The sequence below is a fragment of the Diorhabda sublineata genome, chromosome 3, assembly GCF_026230105.1.
Source record: "Diorhabda sublineata isolate icDioSubl1.1 chromosome 3, icDioSubl1.1, whole genome shotgun sequence".
Lineage (NCBI taxonomy): Eukaryota > Metazoa > Arthropoda > Insecta > Coleoptera > Chrysomelidae > Diorhabda > Diorhabda sublineata.
This window is the reverse complement of record NC_079476.1, coordinates 18829567-18857204: the sequence shown is the minus strand read 5'-3', so window position 1 is coordinate 18857204 and position 27638 is coordinate 18829567. Positions and strand designations below refer to the sequence as shown.

Genomic DNA, 27638 nt, shown 5'->3' with positions numbered 1-27638 from the left:
ATACAGCAGCATAGCTCCAAGGCATTTCTGTTTGGCGTCATGCTAATTTAATGTTTTTTGGAAAATTTTGTCTTAAATACTCATGTGACGTACTCTCGTGATGATACAGATCTCCGGCTGCAGAAGACCATAGAGAAAATGTGCCCGTTTGACCAGCAAACTGAGAAGAGCACGATTTTTAAAAAATTTGACAGCACTATACACTTATCTGTCGTTTTTTGGATCAGGAACAGTCCCGCACTCATCCATCTTAGATCTGACGATGATCGGCGAAAAGTGTTTGTCTGAAAATTAAGTTTTGACAAGTCTAGAAAAAAATTCTGTCGTGCGATTTTTTTAGTTTGTAATTTTCGCGACTGTACGATTTTTTTCCACCTTGCAGCTAAAATTCCTGGACTATTTTATGAATTATGAATTTTTAGACTTTACTTTCCCGAACTAATGACAATTTTTAATTTGTTTTTCTAAAATAACAAAATTTATTTCGACTACGAAATTTTTTTTTTCAAAATTTTCCTATTGCAGGTTTGTCCGTATTCGATCAACAGATAACGTAAGTTTTTATTTTTTAAATTTTCTCTAATTAATTTATTTTTATTTGATATAGATAACTTAATTTTCGACATAAATATTATAATTTAACGTAAATCGTTGAACACCCTGTACTTAAAAACGGTTTATTACCATTTTAATGACCCAAACCATTTTATTTTCAATAGCAATCACCGCTGTCTAAAATGTTCCAAAAATGATGAAAAAATTGACCTCGTTTTGAATCTTATAAAATTTTTGACATCTTCTAAAGTCACATATTATGTTGTTAATTTTGACGGATAGTGTATATTTTAATTGCATTATCTGCTTTATTCTCGTCGGGATCATCAACGTATCCTTCAGCATCTCTAGTTTATGGTTAACCGCAATGACAATGACGTTTCAGTGCAGTTGAACCCCTCAGAATCTTTTAATCTTTGTTTAGATGAAAATATTTTTCAAGAAAATTTTTTATTACAACTTATGTGAAGTGTGAAGTGAAGATTTGATTCGATCATGGGTGTGAAGGTACTGAGCAACAAGTTCATCAGAAAACAACCCACGACCGGGACCCAGCAGGACGTCGAAAAGGATTAAAAACATTGAATTCGTCGTGATAATCAGCGTCAGTTCGTTCGCAAGAAGAGAGCTGGCTGCCTTGGGGCTTCCATAAACTATAGTTCACGAAATATTGAAGAAAGATATATATTGTGACTGATGTCGAAAATCTCTTCATCCAATCGAAATAATACGTTGAACCTCCTTCGTAACTGCATTATTGGGCCTCGGTCTCCAATTAAATGCTGTATACGGCGTCAGACGTTCCAATCGAAGTCTGAACGCCAAACGCAGCGTCAGCGAGCGATAAATACATCTCATATGCGAACGACGACGTCTCAACTTGCACCAACATTCCTTCCTCAAGTTGGACGCATTTAATAGTAGACCGAGGCCTTCGAAATAACTAGAAACGCGGTGACACACGTGTTAAAGAGACCACAACAGTACATTTCTATAATAAAGATATCGTGAGGCTATACGCGGCCGACGGCGTTTATAAGAGACTATAATCTTACGGGATGACGTATCTATGGCTGCCTGATATTAACACCGGTTTTGGGTTCATATTTTTGAAGTAAAGCTTAGATTTTGTGCAAGGTCAATAAAAAAAAATGATACACGATGTTCGCACAAGATGGAACTCTTTGTTTTTATATACTTTAACGATTCACGGAGTTGGGTCCATTGTAGAAGCAATACTTTTGACTCCACCAATGGTCTCAAGCAATGAACTGGTTTTCAAAGCTCCTTGCTGACCTCACAAAACTACGTATCTTAACCTTCTTTATACCAGGTCCATAGTTTGGTTATGGGTGATCAAAAATCTTTGATAGATTTTTCGTGCCCCACTTAAAACTACCAATGGTCGATTTTTTTCAAAAAGCCAATCAAGCACTTTGCTTTGAAGTCATTAGGCTAACTGTGGTGCTCGCTCAAATATGTGGATTGGTTAGGTCACTCACTAATGTTATAATCTTCCTCAATGCACCGTGATACCGATCGTTGGTAGATGGCCTCCTAGATGATCTAAGTAAAGCCTATCTTACTGGCAGATTGTTTAGAGACTTAAATAGCTATACCAAGAAGAGTTTCCCGTTTCATTGGTGGATTTAGTGATCCATTGAATCAACTTCGACGATGTGCTAGTTAGCGTATCATTCCTGATATACCGAATGTACATTTATAAGTGATACGCCGCTGGTTTTTAAATCAAGAAAGTGAAAGGTGTGTCTTATGTATTAGACAACACAAATATAAAAGAAAAAAGAAACCACGCGTACGAAATATGTGGCGCAAACACCACGTAGATATTCAACAAAGAGGTTTCTGTTGTTCGTCGAAAGGGTCGGCAGCTGGTGTTCATCGAAAGAAAGGAACCCCACGGAACATCTGCGAATAAAAGAAGGGCCCGGAACTAAGACGTATTCAAGATATTGAAAAAGTTACTACGAAAATACGCGCACAAATCGGTGCACGTGATGAATTAAATTCTTTTATAGGAACCTTTTACGATTTCTTTTCATATTCTAAGACGCAATTTGTTTACACCTTGACCCGAAATTTTTAATATTACCAACTTGGTTTTTGAAAACTTTTATTTCTAAACACTCAAAGTGAGAAAAGTTCTGATCGGCATACTGAAGTTGATGATGGCCAAATCAAAGTTATTATTGAAGAGGATCATCATATAACCGTTCGGAAGGTTGCGAAGCGGCTACATGTATCGCACACAACAATTGAAAAACACTTAAAATGTCGAATTTGTTTATCGAAAGCTGAAAAACAACAACATAGAGTCAGTTTGGTGGGATTACAGTGGTGTTGTGTTTTTTGAGCTGCTTCCAAGGAACCACAGGCCTCACACATCTGGGAAACTATTGGAGCTTGGCTGGGACGTGATACCCCATCCCTCATACAGCCCTGATTTGGCACTATATGATAACCTTTTATTTGGAAGTTTTCAGAATTCTGTAAACTTTCACAAATGACGATGACCTTTTGTTGATAAGGACCAGAAATTTTATGAGCGCAGAAGGTCATTGAGCAAAATGGAAAATATATAATTGATTAAAAACATTTCGATGTAAGTTCATCATCTCTCGTCTCTTCTGTCTCCTCCTTGCTCCATTCTTTTACCTTCATTTCCGCATCAAATTGTCTGACTTTCCTTCTGAAAGTCTCTTCAGCCTCCTTAATTTGTCTGGTGTACATTCTACATCCTTGATAGTTCCCACGAGTTGGGTCGAGTAATTCCCAATCGTTATTTTTGTCAATTTAAAATGAGCGGTGTGAATAAAAACGAGTACGACGAGTATTTACTTACAAGTAAAGTGTAACGAGTATTTAAACTCCAAGTAAACCGATGTGAATAAAGCGTCGAGTTTACTTGTGACCGTGTACTCGCCAACCCGAGGGTATACTAGCAAGTATTTACTCGCGAGACAACTGAACTCACAAGAAAGGCAAGTAAATACTTGTAGCGCCACACAGACTACGCATCATTTCCTGTTGTGAGTTGTTTTTGTTTTCGCCGCTAAACTAACCTTGACTCCCCGTCATTACAAACAAGTCAGTTGTCGTTCCCGTTTGTTTTTGTCCTCTTGCAGCTATTTGGATGAAAGTAGTGTGACTTCCGGTTGTGAAAGACTTTAGTGTTGTGCTAAATAAATCTATGTTGCCTAAAGTTGCATCTACTAGAGAAAAGGCATGGGGATGTTTAGCCGACCAGTTTTCGAAAAACGTTGGAAAGCAAACTAGTGTTGGACAGTTAAAAAAGCTATTGAACAATATGAAAATCGCAGTCAAGAAAAAAACTGATGTCAACGCAACTGGAAATAAACCAATAACATTGTTGTCATTTCCTAAAAATTTGCGATTCAAACGAGAACCCATTTTATTGCAAAATACCTGGGGCTTCATGCGTTGGATTGAGAGCAAGTTCTACGTCGCCATTGCCTGAACTGAATGAGGATAATGAGAATAGTGAAGACGAAGATGACCCCGTTGACATGTTAGCATCAAACCAGCCCATCACACCAGTGACTTGCTTGCATACGTAAGAGCGATGCGACGAAGTTGAAAAAAGATAAGAAATTGAAACTCTCAGCTGAAACTGAAGAGACGTCTAAGTTGACAACTGGTGAGCTGCAGCGTTTATTATTACTTGAACAAATTAAGCTAATAAGACTTCAGGCTGAACGTGAACAACTGATGATAACGGAGTTGAACCTAAGAGCTGCACAACACAGATGAACGGAGTCCGTTGAACAACGCGTTGTGGTTGAAGAAGACGATGTCTTAAAAGAATTTTTGTTGTTGAAATAAATTGTATCCTGTTTCCTTTCCTGAAATATTCCTTTACTCTAAAAAAAATAAAATAAAAATAATAATAAAATAAAAAATGAAATAAGTATATAATATACGTCACGTACACAGCTGTACACAGTTTGTCGGGTATGACATGACCGGTGGAGGGCTCACAGGTTGGTGGTATATGCCCATTTGCTTTTCCAGCAGGCCATGTTAAACCTGACATACTGTAGGCCTATGCGCACTTGTGACATACTTATTTAAAGAGATATATTTTTGTTTTTTTATATATTTTTTATTACTTTTTTATTTTATTGGAGTAAAGGAAATAGAATTAAATTTATTTCCATGTCAAAAATGTGTATTTATATCATCAGAATATTAGTAATTTCTAACCGTTTTTGATAACCACGTCGTCTATTTATAACTTCATTCCGATCTAAATTATATAGAGGTACATTTTCTTCAGCAACACCATTTTCGATTCCGTCTTCCTCTTCCCTAGCATCTTTCAAATGTTTTGCTACATTGTGAAGCATTGCACAACTTATTACTAAATTGGGAATATTTTTGACTGCTATTCTAACTTGGCTCGAGAGTATGGGAAAACGACGTTTCATCTGGCCAAAAACTCGTTCAATTATTACTCTTTTCTGAGCATGGGTCGAATTGTAATTCCGCTCACGAGCATTTCTTGGTTCGTCAAAAGGAGTCAGTAACCAAGGAGTAATTCCATATCCGCTATCACCAAGGAGACAAACATCACCATCATATCGGAGCACCACGTCCCGAATTCCAATCACTCGCCAAATCCTGCCATCATGTACACTCCCTGGCCATTGAGCATCCACACTTGTAATTTTTTCATTAGCGTCACAAGTCATCTGAATGTTTATTGTTGTTTTTCCTTTTTTGTTCACATACTCGTCGCCGAATTCCGAAGGTTTCATAATATGCAATATGCACGTGAGTGCAATCTACAGCACCAATAACAGTCGGAATGCGAAATTTTGAAGTCCAATCTGCCTTGGCCTGATCCATATCTTCAATAGTGCGTGGAAATTTAATCCAATCTTCAGACTTAGACACTATTTTATCCAATACACTTGAAAATGTTCTGCTGACGGTACTTCTTTCAACCCCCATGTCGTTGGCAACTTTGGAATCCTGGAAAATTTCCATCTTTTTCCGTACAGTTAATACTCCGCCCCTTGCATCAGTGTTTTCATCAAGAAAGTGCGAAGTGAGAAAACCTACGTTTTCGCTCTCAAACCGTAATAGTCCCTTAGATAGATCGGGACTTATATCACGCCGGTCTCTTATAACGTTTCACACCACGCAGGTTCATAAATGCAGCCATCTTTCGTGTACAAATACGACTGCAAGTCTGGGGTCGGGTTGACTTGCGAATGGACGAGTATTTACTTGCTACAGAAGTATTTACTTGCGTTTATTCACACCAAAATTGATATTTTTCGGGGTTTTACTAGCCTCTCAAGTATTTACTCGCGAGTAAGAGTAAATACTTGTTTTATTCACTTCAATTTTGGCGTTTACTTGTCATTTTAATATGTTCAAGTATTTACTTGTTCTACTCGTTTTTATTCACACCGCAAAATGAATGAACCTGTGATAATAGGTGGAGAAATTTGATTAAAACAAATTTATTTTGTAATTATTTTTTTATTACTTACAAAAATAGTTTAAAAACTTTGTGATTTAACAAGTGATGCAATTGTGGAATGTAACATCGATTTTAAATAGAAAAAACAACGTTTTTGTGATGTATTTATAACAATTTTAATTTTTAAAAATTAAATAATAGAAATATACCTAAAAATTATTATAATATAACAAAATTATATTCATATACTGTAAATAACTATTAATTTAATAAAAAAAATATATTTAATGACATTTTTTATACAAAACCGAAATTTAAAAGAAAAATTAAAATTCAAAGTTTCATTTAAACGATTGTAAAAAAATTATTTGAGGGCGGGGGGAAGTGAATTATTGATTATTGGTTTTGTAATATTTAAAAAATATGGGAAAAATTCACACAAAAAAATTTGAATATTAAATAATCCTACAAAATTGTATTATTTTTTTTAAAAGTCATTTTTTCTAATTGTAAAAATTTATGAACATTTGCATATTTTTTATCATTTTTTTACCAATTTAAAATAAATTTTTCAAATGGAAATTTGAAAAAAATTCAATTTACATTATTCTCCACACAAAAGTTATACATTTGTATTGTACTTAGGTTCAAAAATTAAAAAAAAATGCAAAATTTCCTTTTTTGTAATTATTTAATCAATTATTAGAGATTCAACGCAATTTTTCTCAAATTTAGTTCGTAAAAAAATTTGTTTTCAATATAATTTTTTTGAAATTATTTTTTAAATACTAATTCTGTAAATATGTTCGAATTTATTAAAAATATTACAAAATACGAATTTTTCGATTACTACAATTTTTTTACATGCAAATATGAGGTAAATAAAAAAATTTCCTCTCTTTTTGATTATTTATTGAAAATATCTCGATTAATATTACAAATACTTCGAAAATGATTAGAAACGAATTTATATGAAATTTTATTCCCCACATTTTTTTTCGTATTTCTCCACGTTTGTAAGATATTTTCAAAAAAATGATTTTTCAATATTGCCCCCCTCAAATGAAATTAAACAATTTCTTACTATAAATCGTTTAAACGTTTCATAAAACTTTGAAAGAAAATTTGAATCTTAATTTTAATAAATTTTTACTTAAATTAAAAATTAATGTTATTATTTTCTTTGATAAAAATATTTTTCTCAGTGTAAGATATAAATAATAATTTTTTTCGAGATATCTTAATAAACATGTAAATTCAAGTTTTAATAAAAATAATATCGTACTTCGTATTTAAATATTTTTTTTTTACATTATACACTGAGCTACAAAAATCTGCACTTAAAAACACGAAAAATTTTCATTTTATTTTCTATACGAATATATGCAACATGAAAAACTGCCATTTGAGTTATCGAAATTATAAATTTTCAAACTATGTACAAGGAAAAACAAAAAATAGAATTTTTTTATCCACACTTATTCATTTTACATACATACAATGACATATTTTTACTAAGAAACCGCGAAAAAAAACAATCAATATCATAGTGATGTGATCAATAATCCTTCTTTTTATTTCCCCCTGTACACTATGTGAATATTTGAAATATTGACGATTTCTCGTAACTTTTGTCGAGAATAAAATTTTTTAAAAATAAATTATAAAAAGTTTTTAGTGGACCATTCGCAACGCTGTGCCAAATAAAATTTATTAGCAATTCAAAATCCACTTCCGTTTATAATACGACGATTCGAATATGTGATATACAGGGTATTTATAAAAAGTATCCAACAACAAATTGAATTGACCCCGTATAATGACAATGATTTATTATATGTCAGTTTTTTATGATTGTCGTAATTCATAAAAGTTATTGATTGCTATATATACATGTAATATAGGATGAGTGAATATAATTTTTTTCTTAGTATTTTTAAATGTGTGTATATTTCTCATTAGGAACACCATATAATTAATTTCAGATTATTCCCATCACACAATGTATTTTCCAAGAGGAATGCCATAAAATCCATTATAGTTGACGTCAATTAGATTGTCTCATCAGGTATATCAGATATTAATACGTTATAAATTTCGTTTGGATTACCATATAATTAATCAATTCCAATTAACTTTAATCATACTACATTTTCTTTGTTAGGAATAACATATTTACAATTTCAATTGACTTCAAACATGCTACATCTTCTCCGCTACGAATACCATATAAATCAAGTTCAGTGATATTCATTGAACTGTATATTCCATTTCTGGATTACTTTATAATCAATTTTATTTTACTTCAATCACACAACATTTTCTCCATTAGAAATACAATTTTTTCAGTTTTAATTGATTCGAATTACACCACATTTTCACCATTTTGCATACCATAATTTCAGTTGAGTTCCATTACACCTCATTATCTCCGTTAGGAATACCATTATTTCGGAATCCATTTATTCGAATCACACATTTTCTTCATTGGAATACCATTTAATAAAATTCAATTAATCTTAAGACTTTATATATACCAGTAGAAATACCATATTATCAGTTTCACCATTTGGAATACCATATATTCAATTTACATTTACTCTAATCACGCCACCTTTGGTCTATAAGGAATTTGATTGGACTGTATATTTCCAACCGGTTCCAATTAATTCTAATCACACATTTTCCTTATTTGGAATACCTCAATTGGCTTGCATCGCATGATCTATTTTCCACCAGGAATACCATATACCACTTCGTCCCAATTGAATCTAATCAAATATTTATCCATTGGGAATACCATATAATCAATTCACATTCTCTGTATTTACACTATATCTGTTCTATAAGGAATATCATAAAATAGAATATAATTCAGTTCAATTGGACTTTATATTTTCAAACAGGAATACCATTTTTTCAGGATCAATTGCTATAATAACATTACATTGTCTTCATTCGGAATACCATATAATAAATCTAATTGGATTTTATCGGACTATACATTTCCCCTCTGGAATACCATATACCACAACTGCAATTGATTCTAATCACACTACATTTTCTCCATTCAGTAAACCATATAATCGATTTGAATCGACTTCAATACATAATTAATATACAAATTCACGTTCTATTCACACAATACTTGTTCTATAAAGAATATCAAAGAATCAAATTCGAGTTTCTTCAATACATTTCTAATCAGGAATGCCATTTTTTCACATTCAATTGATTCTAATCACACATTTTCTCCATTTGGAGTACCATATAAGCAATTCCAATTTATTTATATATCCTATAAGGAATACCGTACACTAATTCTCATTCACTGTATTCACACTATATATAGGGATATCATAATCAAATTCAATTTACTTATATTTGACTAAATATTTCTAATCTGGAATACCATCTGATCATCACCAATTTATTCTAATCACACTACGTTTTCTCGATTTGGACACAAATTTTCTGTACTTGGAATACCATATAATTCATTTTAATTCTTATTACACGTTTTCTCTATTTGGAATACCATGCAATCAAATTCGATTCTAATTGAGCTGTATATTTTCAATCAGGAATACCGTATGATCAAAATCAATTGATTCTTATCACACGTTTTCTTGATTTGGAATACAATGTAACTTTAGTCTTATTAGATATTTTACATTGGGAATACCATGTAAGCAATTTTTAACTTCAATTACACTGTATTTGTCTCCTTAGGAATACCATATACCTAATCAACTTCAAACCGTTCGACCCCAGTATATTATTTTTTTTTGAAACTTGAATTTGCTGTTTAATCGAAAAAACATCGCGCAAATTTAATCAAAACGCACATGAAAAGTGTCCAAAATTATCATACAGTGCGAGTCAAAACTGTATAATAAAAAATCCATATTAAAATTACCAAGTATGATGATTATTTCTTTTTTAATTCTAAATGATAAATCTTTATTATAATTATGAATCCTGGTAACTATATTCAGAACCCAGATCCTTAAGTAAAATTCGTATTCGAATCAGGATTGTTCATTTTGCAATTCCAATTCGGTTATGTGAGCTAAAATATTAACTTTGGCGATATCTTGCAATTGGTGAGGTAGCCTCTTGATTCTATTCGATATTTCGACCATAAACATATCGGTGTCTCTATCGTTTTGTACATTTCCTATATTAACGTCGTCCGTCGAACAACTGTCTTCCGTTAAAACGTTCACCGGTATCAATCCGATGTCGTCGTGATCCTCGTAAACGTATTTATCGGTATCGTCCATTTTGGATCTCTTAGATTGCACTTCTTCCGTTTCAGAAAAAACGTCGTCTTCGTCGTCGGCACCGTTTTCCGCTTTCCCATCTGGAGGACTGAAACAAATATTATTATACTTACAGATATAACATAATCAAGATGGCGATGTTAGTCCCATCTAATACCGCGTCAAGTTTTCGAATAACCCGCGAAGCTAAAATTTTGGCGAAGTTACTCTCGTCTAATACCGCGGCAAGTTTTCGAATAACTCTGGTAACTTAAATATTGGCGTTGTTAGTCCCGTCAAGTTTTCGAATAACCCTCGTAGCTGAAATATTGTCGATTTTAGTTCCGTCGAGTTCTCGAATAACCTTCGTAGCTGAAATTTTGGCTAATACTGTGGTTAAATTTTCGAATAACCCTCGTAGCAATATTGACGATGTTAGTCCTGTCAAGTTTCCGAATACCTCTTGTAGCTGAAATCATAATAAATTCGTATGAAAAAAACTAGAAACTCACCGTGTTGGTCTTAGAATTTCCAAAAATCTTAATGGTTCGTAATAGGTCCAAGAATGAACGCTATTTCCTCTTCTGAGATGACCTCGAAGAAAGTGATCTCTTAGATGTCTCCATTTCTTTTTACAAATAGCAGCTATAGATAAAAATATTTTTGGTGATCTAATTTATCATAAATTCGCAACAGAAATGTGGAAACATAAAATTTGGATAAAAAAAATTGATGTTTCGATCTGCTTTAAAATTTAATTTTTAATCAAAAGAAGAAAATTTAGCAACAACAACATATAAAAGAGTGTAAGAAATTAAAAATTAAAGAAAAATAATAAATTCAACCCCAAAGTATAGAAACAATGAAAAAATTGAAGTAAATATTTAATTGAAATATCATATACTAATTCCAAGGACATTCTGTATAGTAGTATTACATTAAAATGTTTTCTCTTTACGTCATATACATTAAAATGCCACGGTCTTTCTATATACCTATAAATTCAATTTATTTTTAAATTGTTTCCAAAATTATGTCAAAAAATAATTTATATCAAATATGATTATAGAAATATCAAGTTCAAAGGTTAATATGAGAGAGGAAATTAACCTGTAAAACTAAAATATCTATAGATATCGTTGCTAATCGCCCATACTATAAATTCACCTTGTAAAATTTTTATTCTTTTTTTTTTCAACTAAAATACTTATATAAATAAATACTTGTTGAAATTCATATAATCTTATATACAATGCGGTTTTCTTATCACCATTTCCTTTTATTTTAATATTTTACGACGTTACGACGTTTAGTACTAACATCGACAACACCGCTTCGATCTTAGCCCGCACGTAGCAACATAAACGTTGACTTTTACCAAACATTAATTATTATATATTAGGTATTCAAACATTTCTGTTATTATTACAGACCTGGTTTATTTATTTCGGATGATATCTGGTTCCAAATTTCCTCTCTTTTCTGTCTACATCTATAAAACGCACTAGATGGGTTGTATAATAACTCGTTGTCGCGTACGATTTGAATCAAAGTGAGACATTCTTCTTTGCTAAAATCCATTGAAATTGACTGTTTTTTGCGTTTCAAATGTTCTATTACGTTGTTTCTTAACAGTTAGATTTGTTATTTAACTAACGCGGGACTGGTTAAGGTCGCCATACGGATAGAACTAATCGCTATGGCTGTGTCTCGTACGAACACACAACGCCGGACGGAATGTCGAGACGTAGAAACAGAAAGTATCGTAATCATCGTACCGGTAAGGGTAACGCGCTTGTGGATTTAGAAAAATAAACTCTCTAAAACCAATGTTATATATAGTGTATGTTTTGAACTGACTAAATCATTTTGTGAATTTTTCCTTTATTCCGAAATTATTTGATATCTTTCTTTTTACACCTTTGTATGTGTTTTTATTGATATATAGTCTTGATTTTAAATCTCTTCTGATTAAAAATTAGGTGAAAATAATGACTTTCGAAATATACAGGATGTCCGACATAAAATCCGACACAAAGCAAAACCTAAAATATTGCGTTTGGGAGCCTAGTTACATCTATGAGGAGCTAAAGGGCTTCAAAGAAAAAAAATCTTTGCAACTCTCCAATTTAAAAAACCAAATTAATTAGAAATGGGAGGAGATCGAAACATTTCGGGGGGGTTAATTAGTAGTGACCTAACCTTAAAATTTCAGTTTTTTATCTCAGTATCACACCGTGTACGAAATTTGGTATTTTTAAGTGAGTTGCAAAAAATTAATTTATTCCGAAATATTAGACCCTCTTGAATGCAGCTCGGTATAAAATTGAATTACCCCCCATTGTCATGTTTTAGGTTCTTATCCACTGCTCTGTGTCGATTCTTATGCGGGACACCCTGTTTTAATATACTGCAATAGATCGAAACGTCAATATTTTTCACTGTTTCGAAACAAATTTTTTCTAATTAGAAGAAAAACCTTAAAATGAAACACAACAATACTATCAACAAATACCTATATAAATATGTATACTTTCTATATAAATATTAGTTACTAAATGCGTCACCTATTCGAATACGCACGATTAAGGTAAAACTAAAACGTGTATTGGTGGTTGCCTACGTTTTAATAGTATCCAAATTCAAATTGATATCTATATTTTTTAATTTGTTTATTATTGTATAATTATTAATATACCTATATTAAACTATGTTTTTTTTTTAAATAACAATTCATCATATTATTATAAATTATGTATGTAAAAAATCTGCTAGATTATTATACGTTTATCAAATCTAATTGCCGTTTCATCTGATTTGATTAATTGGAGACATTTTAAATGTTACAGCATTATTTATATCAAATATTAATTGTTGCTATCTGTTCGATAATTATTGCCAGTTAAATACATTCCCAAAACAGAAATAAATGTGAGCCTCTTTAGCTCAGTGGTAGAGCACTGGTCTCGTAAACCAGGGGTCGTGAGTTCAAACCTCACAGGAGGCAAGATCATTTTTTGTTTTTTTTTAAATTATTTCTTAATTACTAATTTTTTTTTAATACTTAAAAAATGATCTGTACATAATTTATTAATGAAAGCGATGATTTGAAAATATCTTTATAATAATTTTAAAGCGTTTTACGTCTCTAATTTATAAATTACTTAAATTTTCCTTAAAATAAGAAACTTTTTGTGATAATAATGGTGAACTATCACTACAAAAAGACGAAAACATAATATAAAACTTAAAAACTATTCTAATGGTACAGTGAGACAAAAAAATTTTACTTTCAATGCCCTTTATTTATACTAGCTCAGAAAATTATTTTTGTAAACCCTGTATATTTGACGGTTAATTTCGAAAGTATACTATCTACCACTCTAGTCACGATTCCCGAAATTTATGATCTATTCATGAAAACGCGCAAAATTTTCAACAGCACCACCACCGTCTCTACCCCTCGGCTATGGAACGACGAAACATCAGAGATTGATCTGCCACGGTGGTGGCTGGCGTTACGACGCAACACCGTGGCATTATTGACGTTGTAAAAGCGTCGTCGGGGCAAAATGAAAAGCGCAATCTCCGTGGAAGATGGCCCGAATACAGCTAAAATTCGGGAAAAATGAAGTTTGCAGAATTATATTGATAGAAATATCTACAGAAAAAACCTCACTTAATAACATAAAATTTATTTTACGATAATTAAATCCACTTCATTTTTGTTTACTAAAACAATTATTTATACCTAGTTTAACAACTTAGTGGCAACACCAAACATTTATCTAGTTAACATAATAGAGAACTTTAATATCTCTAATGTAATACAGGAAAGTGTAATCCTAGATCTACAACTTTGATTTTGATAATACAGACAGTGTACGATTATGTCAGTCGGTTTTGTTCGGGTATTGTCGGTATGTGTTCTCGACATTTTGATTTAAATACAAGTTTTATTAAAAATTTTTATGTTTTTTTATATGTTTTCCATAAAGGAACGTGGAAATTCATCTTTTTTTCTTATTTATTTCATTCGACGAACCGAACATTATCGAAATTGTGAGACCAATATCGAACTAGATAGGAACGTGCTATGAATATGCTCTAGCAAAATGAAAGAAAATCCTCGCCGGTTTTTATTGTGCGTTTTTTCGACTTATATTCTAATTAGTACGAATTACGTTGTGCAAAGTAGATTAAAAATAGTAAATTACGTAATTTCAACATGCCATTATTTTTTATCAAAGGAAATTGTAATCTTACTATTTTACGATCTTAATTGATATGAAATAAGTTTGGGTAATGGCAGAAGAATATTTCTGCTTAATATAAATAGTTGCAAAACCCCGTTTGTACCATTAAACAAAATACGATTAATGAGAAATAATAAATTGATGAGTTTTTCATCTTTTACTGCTTATAACTTTGAAAGTAATGAAGCAATCATTATACTCCAATGGAATTATTTGTAAAAAATAAAAATATTACAACGTTTCAATAGAATATATAGAATCTGAGAAAATTAGAACAAACAGGAAAATTTTCTTGTACAAAATAGAAATTCTATTAGAATATTAGTTTATTCATAATAGGAACGGTTACCATAAGTCTAATTATAATTTCACAAAAAGTTTCGAAATACTGACATCCTGCAGTACCTACAGTACCTACTACAGTGCTTACTTCCTTTGAAAAGGTGGGAGATGAAACAGTATAGTAAAACAATCATTATAATCATATTTATAAAATGTTTATTCCCCTACTAAAAGTAGTGTACATTTTACCAAATTATCTTGAATGTTTCTGGCATAGAATGGATTTTATTCTAGAAAATTTTTGTTTCGATCAATACTCCGTGGAGCAGACGCCACTCCTCGGTAATAATGTGCAAAGTTATTGATTTTTCGGTGCGTGGCACTCACACAAAGCGAATACGACAACTACGTCGTCGTAGATGCCACAGGAAGGACCTACCCCTAGATTTCTAACCCGACAAAGAAATCGATTACCCTATCTTTCAATGAAAGTTCCCCCAACGTCATAAAATATCGTTTGAAATATGTCTCACAATGCTTAGATACTTTTTTAAAATATAACAATGAATTAAAAGAAAATTGAAATTTTGTAATAACGTAAATTTTATTATAAAGTATATTATATATATGTGCGACACTGTATATAATGTATCTTTTTAACTCACATCAATTCTGGGTAGATTCGATTATTTTCAATGTATAAACTGGATCCTGTCATTTCAATGTTAAAAAATAAAATTACGAGATATTGAAAAGTTGAAAGAAAGTAGCGGCAACAACGCTTCGACGACAAAACCAGTCAGATTTTTATGCCAGCATGTGAAACTCGAATGGAGTTCAAGGACTTATGACGTATACCCTACCGTCTTCCACCCGCACTGGCAAACTTATCGATCTCTGTTGCCAAATTTGAAAACAAGTATAAATTTCCCAATCGTGGTGCATCGTTATTGTGTGTACATGAAAATATTTACACTGCATTTGTTATTGTATAATCATTGAATATATTATTTATATATTAACAAAAATTTTCCTCGAATTAACATTTCATAACTACATTCTTTCTTTCGTTATCAGTTTGTTTTGAATTGTTTATATGGTTCAGTATATTAACAAGAAATTTAGTTTTAGCAACATTGCTATTTGTACTTTGTCTACCTTCACGTGTATTATAGAAAAACGAATATTTTCACTAATAGCGTTGTTGCCACGTGTTCGCAGACAATATAACAGAAGCTATTTATAAAATCTTTTACATACAAATTTAATTTTTCCGAAATATTTCATTCAAGTTATATACGAATTACGAATATACATAGTTAATTGAAAATAGTTTATAAATTTAGTAAATTCTATTAAAGTTGTCGAGCATATAGTATATATATGATCAATAATTTTGACGAATTGCTTTCACGTGAAATTGAGAAATTAATATTTAGAATGCAAATATTGAAAATACCGTTATATCTTAACAAAAAACGACGCTATCTCGTCGTGTTGTATATATTACCATAAATATGTTTTTTAATATCCTTAGAATTATTCATTGTTTACACTGTTATGTTTCTTTTGTCTCTGTTATCGCTTTAATAATTTCTAATTATATATTTACACAAAGTATCGCCATCTTGTTATCAGAGTATTCTCAAAGAAGTACTGAAATTTAAGTCCACTGAAAGGATACATTTTACTTTGCGTTTCTAAGCAAATTTCTTGTTGAAATGTGTGAGGAGAGTCACTGGAAGCTTAACTTCAAGTTTGTGGGGTCGCAACCCTTGTCTCGCGTTTGCCATCTTGGAACAAGGGGTGCAAACGTCTTATTCGCTATTTCGCCGTAACTACAGATCTCACAGAAAATTTGTGAAGACATAATTTGTAGCAAATTCTATTGTCGACAATTTTGTTCATATAACTTTTTTTCATAAAAGTGAAAATAAAGAAGTTATTTACAAAAATAAATGGTACACTAGGATCTATTTTGGGAATCACTGTTCTAGAATGTTCTAAACTACTAGATAATTAAAAGAATATCTATATTTTTTCAATGAAATGATTCACATAAGAAATTGAATACTATATTTTATCTACGACAAATATTATCATTCACGTTTACAGGTAGGGACGCCTTGGGAAACAAAGTAGTCGACACTTTTTTTTTCTTCAGAGTATCTGGCTTATTCTTTTGGAAATAATCAAGGTTCATGTCAGATATTCCGTTTATAGAATAAATAAATGCTTTAAGAATAATAATTGAATATTTTAAATATCTAAATAGGTCTTATTGTATGTGTTGATGAGAGGTACGTTTACAGCGATCTACATTTTCGAAAAGTTTATGCTGAAGGTCAAATAGTATTTATTTGTAATGCTTGTTTGACATTTAAATCAGGAACAAAACCAGCAGAATATCATTCTTAAACTAATTCGGTGATTTACTACAAATGTTTAACAGATAAATTGATACGAAATCTACCTGCTAACTTCGTAATCGTTTTTGACAATGCATCTTGCCAATTTATCCAACAACTAATATTCTAACAGCTTAAGACCTTGATTATACACAGTGTTGCGTTTACCCGTACCGTTAAAAATAACATATTGTAGACTGAAGATTGTTTGGAAAGTCGTTTGCACCTATATCAAGAAGATAGTTTGTATATGATTCTGCATGACTTTAACATACGTAGACTCCTCACAAAGTAGGTTATTTTCGTAAGTTTTCTGTTCCATTTTCCATAGCACTACTCCTTATAGATACCTGAGGTGAAATGGGCGTAGCATTCGTTCATAGTTCGTAGGTGTCGGCTGCCGTGAAGCCGTTGAGCACATATACCCTTCGTGCCCCTTGACGTCACCAAAGTCCGATGTCCTTGGAGAATCCGATCAGGCGCTTTGGCTTGAGCCCTTTGATGTCGTTAGACAGGTTGTGGGGTTTGCCCAGGTGTTTAAACAGCGTCCGTGTGAGTGTAGGGTACTCACAGATAATGTGGTCTACAGTTTCGTCCTCCTCGATGCACCAGTGGCTCTCCGGATCATCCATGATGCCTATGGAAGAATAGATCCTTTGGGTCGCAGTGTATATGAGACCCCAAATGTATATATACATACACAGGTACGACAAAAAATTGTATGTAAAATAAAGCTTTTTTGATTGTTATCATAATTCTTGTTAAATTCTAGTGAAATAATAAATAAAATCGAATGCTTAATCAGTCTTAATTAGGTACTTTATTATTAATCAGTCAAAATTGAATTGGAATAACTAAAACATTTATCAACATATTTAAATTCTTCTTAAATACTAATGGAAAGAACGAATACGACATTTTTAACTAAAAAATAATCAAAAACGTCTTCTCTTTAAGTTAAACAATAAAACAAAAAATTTCTTCTCAGTGTGTTACACAATAAAAACAATTATTCGTATTTTTGGTTTGCCGAAATCTGTTCAGATTCGTTCAAAATGTATTTGTAAAAATCCTTACATGTCAAATGTTCTAAATTAAATTCTACAACCAATATTTTGGCAACAGTGTCAACATGTAATCTGTTGCGTTCTTTCGTTCATTGCTATCAAGGCTTGTTGAAATAAACGTTCTCTTTGTTAGTGTTCAGCAAACTTTCAAGTTTTGCAGTTGGTCAAAACATTTGCTATCGTCAATTTTGACGTTGTATTGTGATAGGATACTTATAGTATCGGTAACTTGATTCCTTTCAGGAATATCTTTTAAAATCATCAATGTGAAATGTTTTGTATCTTTGTAAAAGTTTTCAATAAAAGATCATAAATATGATACTGCAACAATTTACATGGTTTTAATTTCCTTTTTGAATGCAGTCATCTGTTGAAAATTTTCGTTGTTCTCTTTGAATTAAAGCAAAATCTAAGTAGTTTTCAGAAGGCAAAAGTTTTGTTCAATTCTTGCATTTATCATTATCCCAGAACAGTTTTCCAAAACGTCATTCAAAGAAACATCATCCTGTGTTAGAGACCGATAGTCGACTCTCGTCGCCTGCGCTCGGCCATGCTCGTTTGCGAAAAAAAGTCATACACAGTTTATTTTGGCCGGACAGGCAATCAAAAAGTTTACTTATGTCCGTTTTTATCCGGACGCCTGGCAACCATTTTAGGATGTCTCAAACTGCAAAAACCAAAACAATATACAGGCAATCGTTTTCGTAAATCTTCCGCGTCTTTGCTTGCTGTTAGCCGAGGACTATGTTGATCTTCCATTGCTTATAGCAATGCCATCGCGGAAAAAAATTCTTCCAATCTCTAATACCTAACTCAGAAGAGTTTAGGACGTCATCATCCAATATTGCATTTTTGGTTTGTACTAGTTATGATGGTACTGGGGATGTGTCACAAAGCTCTGTAACGTCGCACGGTATATTAGCAATTGTTCTATTTGTACGATTAATAGTAATGTTCATAAATAATGATTGTTGAATGTTGATAATAAAAATTTGTAATTCCTAAAATTATTTTATATATAATTTTAGCTAGATTCACATTTTTTAACACTTTGTTAAATATTTAACACGCTTCCACGAAAACAATCACTTTTAACACTGTTAGCTGTCAATGAAAGTATCACTTTTAATGGCAGTTTTATAAAAAATTATTTACAAAGAATGTCGTAAAAAAACACAATTTGATATCATAATTAAAACCATTTTTATAAATTATGAAAAAGTTGTAATGTATGTAATTTCCTCTAAATTTGTTGATTTTTAATACTTTTTTTTCAATTTTGTTAATTTTTTGGCACAAAATGAGACCTCTAAGTTTAAAAACTAAAATTTCAACCCTTCCATAAAATCTTATTATTAATAGTATTATTAGTCTTATTAACAAAAACAAATTTCCTAACCTAACCTAAAAAATATTAATTTTTAAATTTTTTATGACCAAGAATATGTTAGAACCCACTTCCACAAGTTTTAAATTTTTCTGCAATCCTTTGACAGGACGAAATCAAATAGATGCGATGGGATCGATATTATCAAAACTATAGTAACACTACACCCTGTATAATAAATCGCTATTTAATACGAAATATTTGGCATTCGATTACTTAATTTTATAAACGTATTCTTGACAAAAAAAGAGGTAATAAAATAAAGCAAGTATTCAACTCTCTCAACAAACTGTACCTACTACCTGAGGCGGTACCGGGAAAGGCGCAGGCAGTACCGCGTCGGCGCTTTGTATGCACCACCCGTGACGCAAACGGGCAGTGGTGATCGTACCGCTCTACGTCGAAATAATACGACGCTTTCTCCGCTGCCTTTTCCGTTTTCAACGCCAGTAGACGGTAACCTGTTGCCTTAGCGGCAAGTACCCACTTAACGACTCCAAAGGAAGATGTGCGAAATTTCGAGTATGGACTACGACATGAAGTTGATCGAAGAAGTAAAAAGATACCCGGAATTATACGACAATTCGCACAGGAATTTCAAGAATAAAGAATTAAAAGCCACATTGTGGAAAGATATCGCTTATAAGATGAGAAAACAGACGGACGAGTACTCTGGTGAGACATTTTATAATCATAATAACTAAATGTTATGAGTTTGTGACTGTCGTGTTTGGTAGTAGCTACAACGGTTGATGTTGAGAGGTGAGACGAGCGGTTAAGGCGAGGAAAGGAGAGAGACGCAAAGAAAAACGTTTCGTTGTTTTTGTTTTGTTTTTGTATGCCGTGAGTTGAACAAAAAATTAGTAGAGAGGTGCGAAATAATGTTATTTTGGTACTGTTATTTTTAACTGTTTATCGTTAAATTTAACTTTTGAATCGAATGGATGTTAAATCGGTATTAGATACAGGGCGATTTACTATAACTTTTCCAAATTGAAAAGTTAATTGACAAAATTTGAATGAACTAGTTTAAAATTTCATAGTTTGGGTAGTATACGATCTTGAAATTAAATATGTGAATAGCAGTGAGACAAGGAAAAAAACGTTTCGTTGTTTTTGTTTAGTTTTTGCATGTCGTGTTGAACAAAAAATTAGTAGAGAGGTGCGATATAATGTTAATTTGGTACTGTTATTTTTAACTGTTTATCGTTAAATTTAACCATTGAATCGAATGGATGTAAAATAGATACTAGATATTAGATATAGGGTGATTTGTTATAACTCTTTCAAATTGAAAAGTTTATGCATAAAATTTGAATGAATTAGTCTAAAATTGGATAGTTTGGGTACTATACGATCTTGAAATTAAATATTACGTGAAGTCAGACAAAGAAAAAAAAACGTTTCGTTATTTCTGTTTTCTTTTCATATCGTGAGTTGAACAAAAAATTAGTAGAGAGGTGCGAAATAATGTTATTTTGGTACTGTTATTTTTAAATGTTTTCCGTTAAATTCAATTTCTGAATCGAATGGATATTAGATATTAAAAAGGTAATGGTGGGTCCTATACGATGTTGGAATTAAATATTCTGTGAAAGTGACACGAAAAAAAAATCGAAATGGTTCTCCACTACGACAATACGAGCTCTAACAGATCAATTCAAACAGAACCATCGAATTGATGGGTTGTACGTTGTACAGTACAGTGATTTCTTCTTGAAAGAAGCGGTTGAACGTTCAAATTAACTTGCTTTGGCGGTACCTCAATCTGAATGGAAAATATGCTTCGATAATTGGTTCAAACTCATGCAATGGAGAATATTTTGGATTATAATAACGCCATTAACAATTATAAATAGTTAGTTTTTATTTGTCTATCTCAAAACTTATGTAGCAGTCCTCATATTAATGGGCAACAACCTTGTTGACCAATGTTATCAACAATAGGTTGTTGTAGTTCAATATTTTAGATGTCGGTACGTGATGAGGCTTCTGAAAAAATCATTCTTACGTAAAATAATCCTCGTATTTTTTTACTATAAAAATTTTTGAAATTTTCAAATTCAGTCTGTTAACAAAGAGAGAGTGAAAGATGAGGGGTAATAGGGGGTTTGCATAAGTAGTTTTAGGTTGAAATGAGTAGAAAACAGTGACGTTAGACGGATTAATATTTTTTTGATAAAAATTAGTTTTTACTTTTTTTTTGTTGATACCATATTTTTTCCAGTGAAGACCGTTCGTATGAGATGGAAGAGCCTCCGAGACTCATACGTCAAAGAGATAAAGTACAAAATGGCGTTGAGTAGCGGACATAACGTGAAACCGCGTAAAAACTGGCGTTACAGCAATTGCATGACATTTTTGGCGCCATTCCTCGCGATCAGTTTTCCCTTGACGAATAATAAACAATTTTCCGATGAATCGAGTGAGGTAATAAAAGAAGAAAACGAACAAGCGGAGCAACCTTACTTCATAGCTGTAAATTCGTCGCAAGAAGAAGCCGCTAACGGTCATTTTTTAGGCGCGTTGCTAGATTTTTCTAAACAAGAATCTCCGTGCGTATCGGCAAAAAGTGACGACAGCGATATCGATTCTTTTTTTAAGGGCGTCGCAGACACCGTGAAAAAATTCAGTGCCGTGAATCAAGTTTTTATACAAAGGAATATCGTCAATATGGTATTGGACATGAAATTGAGAGAGGCGCACGAAAGGATGAGTCACGAAAGGAACGTTAGTGATAATGATTGATATTTTTATTTCGGAAAACTACGAGGGTTGTACCAATAGTAAGGTTACAGATACAAATAGATAACCTTGTTTATTGTTAATTCATACATCGTTGAAAATATAACACTGTTGTCTATTTTTTAAACACAGCATCCATTTATTTCGACATATTTTTAAAGACGGTACTTCAGCTATCGTATTTCTGAGAATCATCCTGCCAATCTGTTGAGGAAGTGAGTGATTTCTGCTGAGGTGATGATCGTGGCTTTAAAAGTTCCTTTGATTGACGAGCGATGTGGAGTTGAGCGTTTTCTGAGTTTATTGTCGTCCCAGGCTGTATGAAATCGATGAGGAGTACCCCCTTCTGATCCCTAAACATAATCGAAACAACCTCTCCTACCGACTGCGATTGTTGGAATTTCTTTGGTGCTGGTGAACCACGTTTCATTTCCTTCTCCTTGTTACCCACCTCCTTTTGTTGAAGAATCTTGCGAGAAAAGTTAAGACGTTGTTCTCAGTGTCCGTTATTCAGTTTTTTCTTGAAGTTCTTTTAATTGTGCCATGAGAAGCTTAAAGAGTGCGTTCAACAAGTTCGAGGACAGTGACTCTCCGTTCTTTAAACAGCTCGCCACAACGGCGGTTTTCTACTCTTCATCTTCATCTTGAACTTCGATGCGACCATTAGCAAAAGCCCTATACCATTGGCGGACGTGCTCTCTTCACAATAAGTCTTCAGTCAGTTGCCGATGAATCCTCACAAGCAGTGATTTCTTTGTGTGGTTACTGCTAAGCGAATACTGAGTGCCGTAGCGAATCTCGGACATGCGAGAGTGGAGGAACTACTGCATACGCTACAATTGTCCGATTTAAACATGGCGCAGACCGGATGCGTAGACCTACGTAATGTCTCTACCAAGAGACTAACAGACTGCTTGACTACACCGTAACTTACGTAGACCACAACGGCAACGTTACGTTGACGACGTTCTATTTAATGGAGCGTAATATTGAACGTCATACCGAACAAGTTTGAACACGCACGTACTATCCTAGCGACGTTGTTATTCTGTTATTCGTGAATCTGTTTGTATCTTAGGAGGTGTGTAGGGCAACCGTCTCAGCGTGTCGCTGAGTATTTTTCTTGTCGTAGCGGAATTCTAAGATTATTGGAAAAATGTTATCTTTTCGTGCGGGAGATGATGTAAAAATGTAAAATACTCTCATTTTGTAACAGAATATACCCTAAATCTGTGTTTTCTGGTATCCCCCTATAAAGTTCTGCCGTTTTCTTTATCTTCTTCTTCCAAACACAGTGCGATCATTACTGAATGTTTTTTCGTGCAAGACCGTCACGATTTTTTGAATCAAGACTGGTTAGTACGTTTCTTTGGTGTTGCACCTCTTTTCGAACTTTACTATTGGTACAAACCTCGTACTTAGATGCTATAAATACTGTTTTTTCTTTCATTGCAAATTCGAACGCAGAAGTGTCCGAAATGGCTGAATCTTTAACACATATTAACGAAATTTTTAGACAACCCTCGCATATGATTGTATTAAGTATTTCTGAAATCTAAAATCTTTAGGAATACTGATATCTCCACCGAAGAACGTGATGTCCATCGATTATGTCAATATTGACATAATGACCGAAAAATTATTAGAAGTCTATTTTTTTGAATAGTTGATATCTCTTTTCGGGTGTATTCCAATCCAGATTCAGACTCTCCAAAAGGGAACGCGAGTATCCCAAAGTGGACGATGCATTTGCCTTCACTCGCCTCGCTTCCTTGTCGGTTTACGGGCGCGTTAATCGAAATTATTAGGAGCCTCCGGGAGGCGTTTCTCGGTCATAACATATTTTGTGATTTAAAAAAATGTTTCGGCACATAACTGTGATACCGGTTTATGTTTTTGATCTGATACGTTTGCTGGCGAAAATAAAATTGAGTTTTATAAATTGATCAATGTTTAGTTGAAAAAGGTCGTCGATAAGTTACGTTACATTAATTTGATGATTTTTTTATTCATTTCTTCCTGATGCTACCCCTCCTATAGCGTCTTATCAAAAAATTTGGAAATTTATGTTTAAAAGTAATTAAAAACTCTTTCTTGAGGCATGACGTAATTTATTGATGGTTTCCAGGGGGTATAAATAAATTTTTAAAAGAATATATTTTCTTTTCCTTTTTTACAGTTCAAAAAATACTTTTTATAAAGAAAACACGAAATTTTACTAATGAAATTTTGTTTTATTTTTGCCAACCAGTCCAATTAGAATTTACGTATTTAAAAAAAAACGAATAAAGTCCTATTTGTTGTACTTAAAACCCTATTAATTATAATTGTTGCTTGTACATAAATATATTTTTCAATTTTTTAGTATATTTAGTTAAGAATTCTCATTTTTTTTGTAATTACTTTCAGTTAATCGTTATAATAAAATTTATATAAATTAATTTTTATGATTATATAAACTTCCCCTTTCGCCCTTTCGGAAAGAATAGATTCAAAAATGAGTTTATCGAACTTCATTCCTTTTAATACCTCACTTAATGAAAAAACATTTCCATTTATGTGAAAGTGTTGATGACCCAGCGTAATTAGTAGTACGTTTGGTATTGGAGCACCTACGATTTTCAGATTTATAAAAAAATGTTTCAAAAACCACGCAAAGCTCGAAAATTTCAAATAGAAATTAATTTGAAAGAAAAATTCGAAAAAAAAATACATGAGTGCTTGTTTAGAAAAGAATTTCCGACAGTAGACAAAGTTCTTGTTACAGTTCGAGAAGAGACGGACCCACTCGCCAGATTAGGATAGAAAACTCACCGATGGGCCCAGAACCCAACCTTGGTGTGGCTAAAATCGTTGCTATCGCGATCTACTCGCAAGGCTCAGAGACACCTGGTATGACCTCGTGCGTCCCACACTAAACAACTGATCCAACTAAATAGGCACGAAATCCGACTAGTTACCAGACACATCCATCTACGACGCCATTTCCACTTCATGGGCATCACGGATGATCCGGAGTTCTGTTGATGCATGGAGGAGGACGAAACCGCAGACCACGTTATCTGCCCTGCACTTATACGAGCGTTGTATAAACACTTGGGCAAGCCTTACAACTTGCCCAATGACAATCAAAGGATTCAAGTCAAAACTTCTCAAAGGACATCAGCCTTTGGTAACGTCAAATGGGACACGAGAGACAGAAATCCAAGGCACTAAATCAATAAATAAGATTTTATAAATGCAAAACATTAACAAATCAACCAAAAAAAAACTGAATGAACTGTGGTATTTATCAAGCCCTTATCTTGTTTAGAATTAGACAAAGATCAGTGCAACTAATCTCTAAATTTAAGGTTATGAGAAGTTTAGCTCTTATCAAATTGACGCAGTAGTGGTTTCTAAACTTCGTCCATTTGAACTGTATGTGGGAAAATACCCTTTCGATACATCTCTTTAACTGTCCAAGTTGAACGCTTGCTAACTCCAGAAGAAACTGGTTTTACAATAGCCAGTGCAGCGGCAGCTTCTAAAAGGCCATCAAAAGAGATATCAACGATCACGGATACACAAGATACTTTCTTGTTGTCATAAAAAACATTGAAAACCGAAAACTTTACAAAAACGTCTACATTTGCCTGATTTTTGCCCATCCTCAGATTGGATTCCTTTGCTAGTAATAAGAAGTCTTTTTGGCTTTTCTATAGTGGCACAGGTATTAACAAAATTATGAAGATATACAGCAGTTTCGAGTGATATTATGTTTTTGGTTGAACTTGGTACAAATCTTCTAAGCCCAACAATTGTTTCAACAAGAACAGGATAAAATTTTAACACACGTTTGACAAGCTTTTGCCATTGCATTTCAACTTCCCCCACGAACTCTTTCAAACTTTCCCTCCCGAGGGCAGGTTATTGAAAATGGTTTCGATTTAGTAGCAAAATATCAATTCTTCTGACATAATTTTACTGCTCAATTAGCAATCCTGGGGGCAGACAAGATAGGATACGTGACAAGCAAATGGATATCGGGGCTTTACCAGGAAATCCAGGACGCCCGGCAAACCCTACCGTGAATTGAGTTGATGTAATCTATGGGAACTTTGAAACAAATAAATTTTCGTTGGTAAAAAGAATTCTAGAAACTATATTTTAATAAAAAGAAACAATATTATAGTATGGAGAAGCAGTTACCTAATGATTATAAAAGAAATAAGAAACCAAAGAAGAAATATATTTTATTTAGATGAAATATGGTCAAGGAGGGGCATACAGCAAATGGATGTTGGCAAGATGAAACTATTACAAGTCAAAGACACGACTTTTTCAAACAATTTATCCATTCAATAACGGGAAAGGGGCGCAGACTGATTATTGTACACACCGGAAGTTCAAACGGCTTCGTTCAAGATGGTTTATTAACTTTTGAATCTACTCGTACTAGGGACTACCATGAATACGTAAATGGTAATATTTTTAAAGAATGGTTCAAACAAATGATAGATTTTTTTCTCAGAACTTCTTCAAGTACCTTAGAGGATACTCAAAGACAAGTCCAAGAGCTCTTACCAGACGAACTACCGGTTAGAGTGGATTTGTGATAAACATTACATGAAAGGATAGCCCTTAATCTTCATGTATAACAATATTCAAGCTCCAGCGGTGAAGTAATTAACCAATCACCGTGTCGTACAGCCATCTATACATCCCTGACATATGTCTATGTGACTTTAAGCACTTTCCCAGATTAAAAATGTTCAAGACAATACTGAAATTGACTTTCAGGACTGTTTTAAAGCACTACTTGGAATAGTTATTCAAGTAAATTAGGATTACTTTGAACGATGTCAGCTACCAAATGATGATTAAATTTCGAACTTCTTTACTTTTGTTTTTAAGTGGTTTTTCTATTGAAAATTTTTTGCTCCAGTAGAAATCAAATGAAATCAATCAATTTGAAGTCATCTGATTGAAGAGAACCAATCAGTACATTATTAATACTGAAAACGGATCCCATGGGCTGTTTTCACTTTATCACGTTGCTATATATTCAACAGCATGCGTGTTGGAAGTAAATCTTCATCTGTTATAGAAACTAACGTCTGGTTCTTCACTTGTCCTTTTTTTTTTAATTGTACCTTCAAATAAATTGTTTTTTTTCTCTATAATCAGCAAAAAAATTTCTATCAAGCTTGTTGCTTAT

At 32.8% G+C, this 27638-nt stretch overlaps 3 protein-coding genes and 1 non-coding gene across 5 annotated transcripts in view; 3 read left to right on the top strand and 1 right to left on the bottom strand.

Moving 5' to 3' along the window:
* Window positions 1–27638, top strand: part of LOC130442025 (uncharacterized) — a 55760-nt gene that overhangs the window by 4635 nt on the left and 23487 nt on the right. The window contains exon 4 of the mRNA XM_056775985.1: window positions 526–553. Within this exon, the coding sequence (XP_056631963.1) occupies window positions 526–553 (28 nt within the window). The remainder of the gene's footprint in view (window positions 1–525; window positions 554–27638) is intronic.
* LOC130442027 (transcription factor Adf-1-like) lies at window positions 6926–12015 on the bottom strand. The gene is made up of 3 exons (XM_056775988.1): window positions 11727–12015; window positions 10806–10938; window positions 6926–10402 (listed from the first exon to the last, which is right to left on the bottom strand). Exons 1-3 carry the CDS (start codon window positions 11872–11874, stop codon window positions 10060–10062), a joined length of 624 nt encoding a protein of 207 aa, XP_056631966.1. The 5' UTR covers window positions 11875–12015; the 3' UTR covers window positions 6926–10059.
* Window positions 13229–13300, top strand: Trnat-cgu (transfer RNA threonine (anticodon CGU)). The gene has a single exon. It is a non-coding gene; the product is annotated as a tRNA-Thr (tRNA).
* Window positions 20053–24879, top strand: LOC130442026 (transcription factor Adf-1-like). 2 transcript variants are annotated; one of them, XM_056775986.1, is made up of 2 exons: window positions 20053–20368; window positions 21921–24879. In XM_056775986.1, the coding sequence occupies exons 1-2, from the start codon at window positions 20200–20202 to the stop codon at window positions 22439–22441; spliced, it is 690 nt and encodes a 229-aa protein (XP_056631964.1). In that variant the 5' UTR covers window positions 20053–20199; the 3' UTR covers window positions 22442–24879. The 2 variants fall into 2 exon arrangements, with proteins under 2 accessions (XP_056631964.1, XP_056631965.1); XM_056775987.1 differs by lacking the exon at window positions 20053–20368 and adding an exon at window positions 20419–20455 and having other exon boundaries at window positions 21921–24873.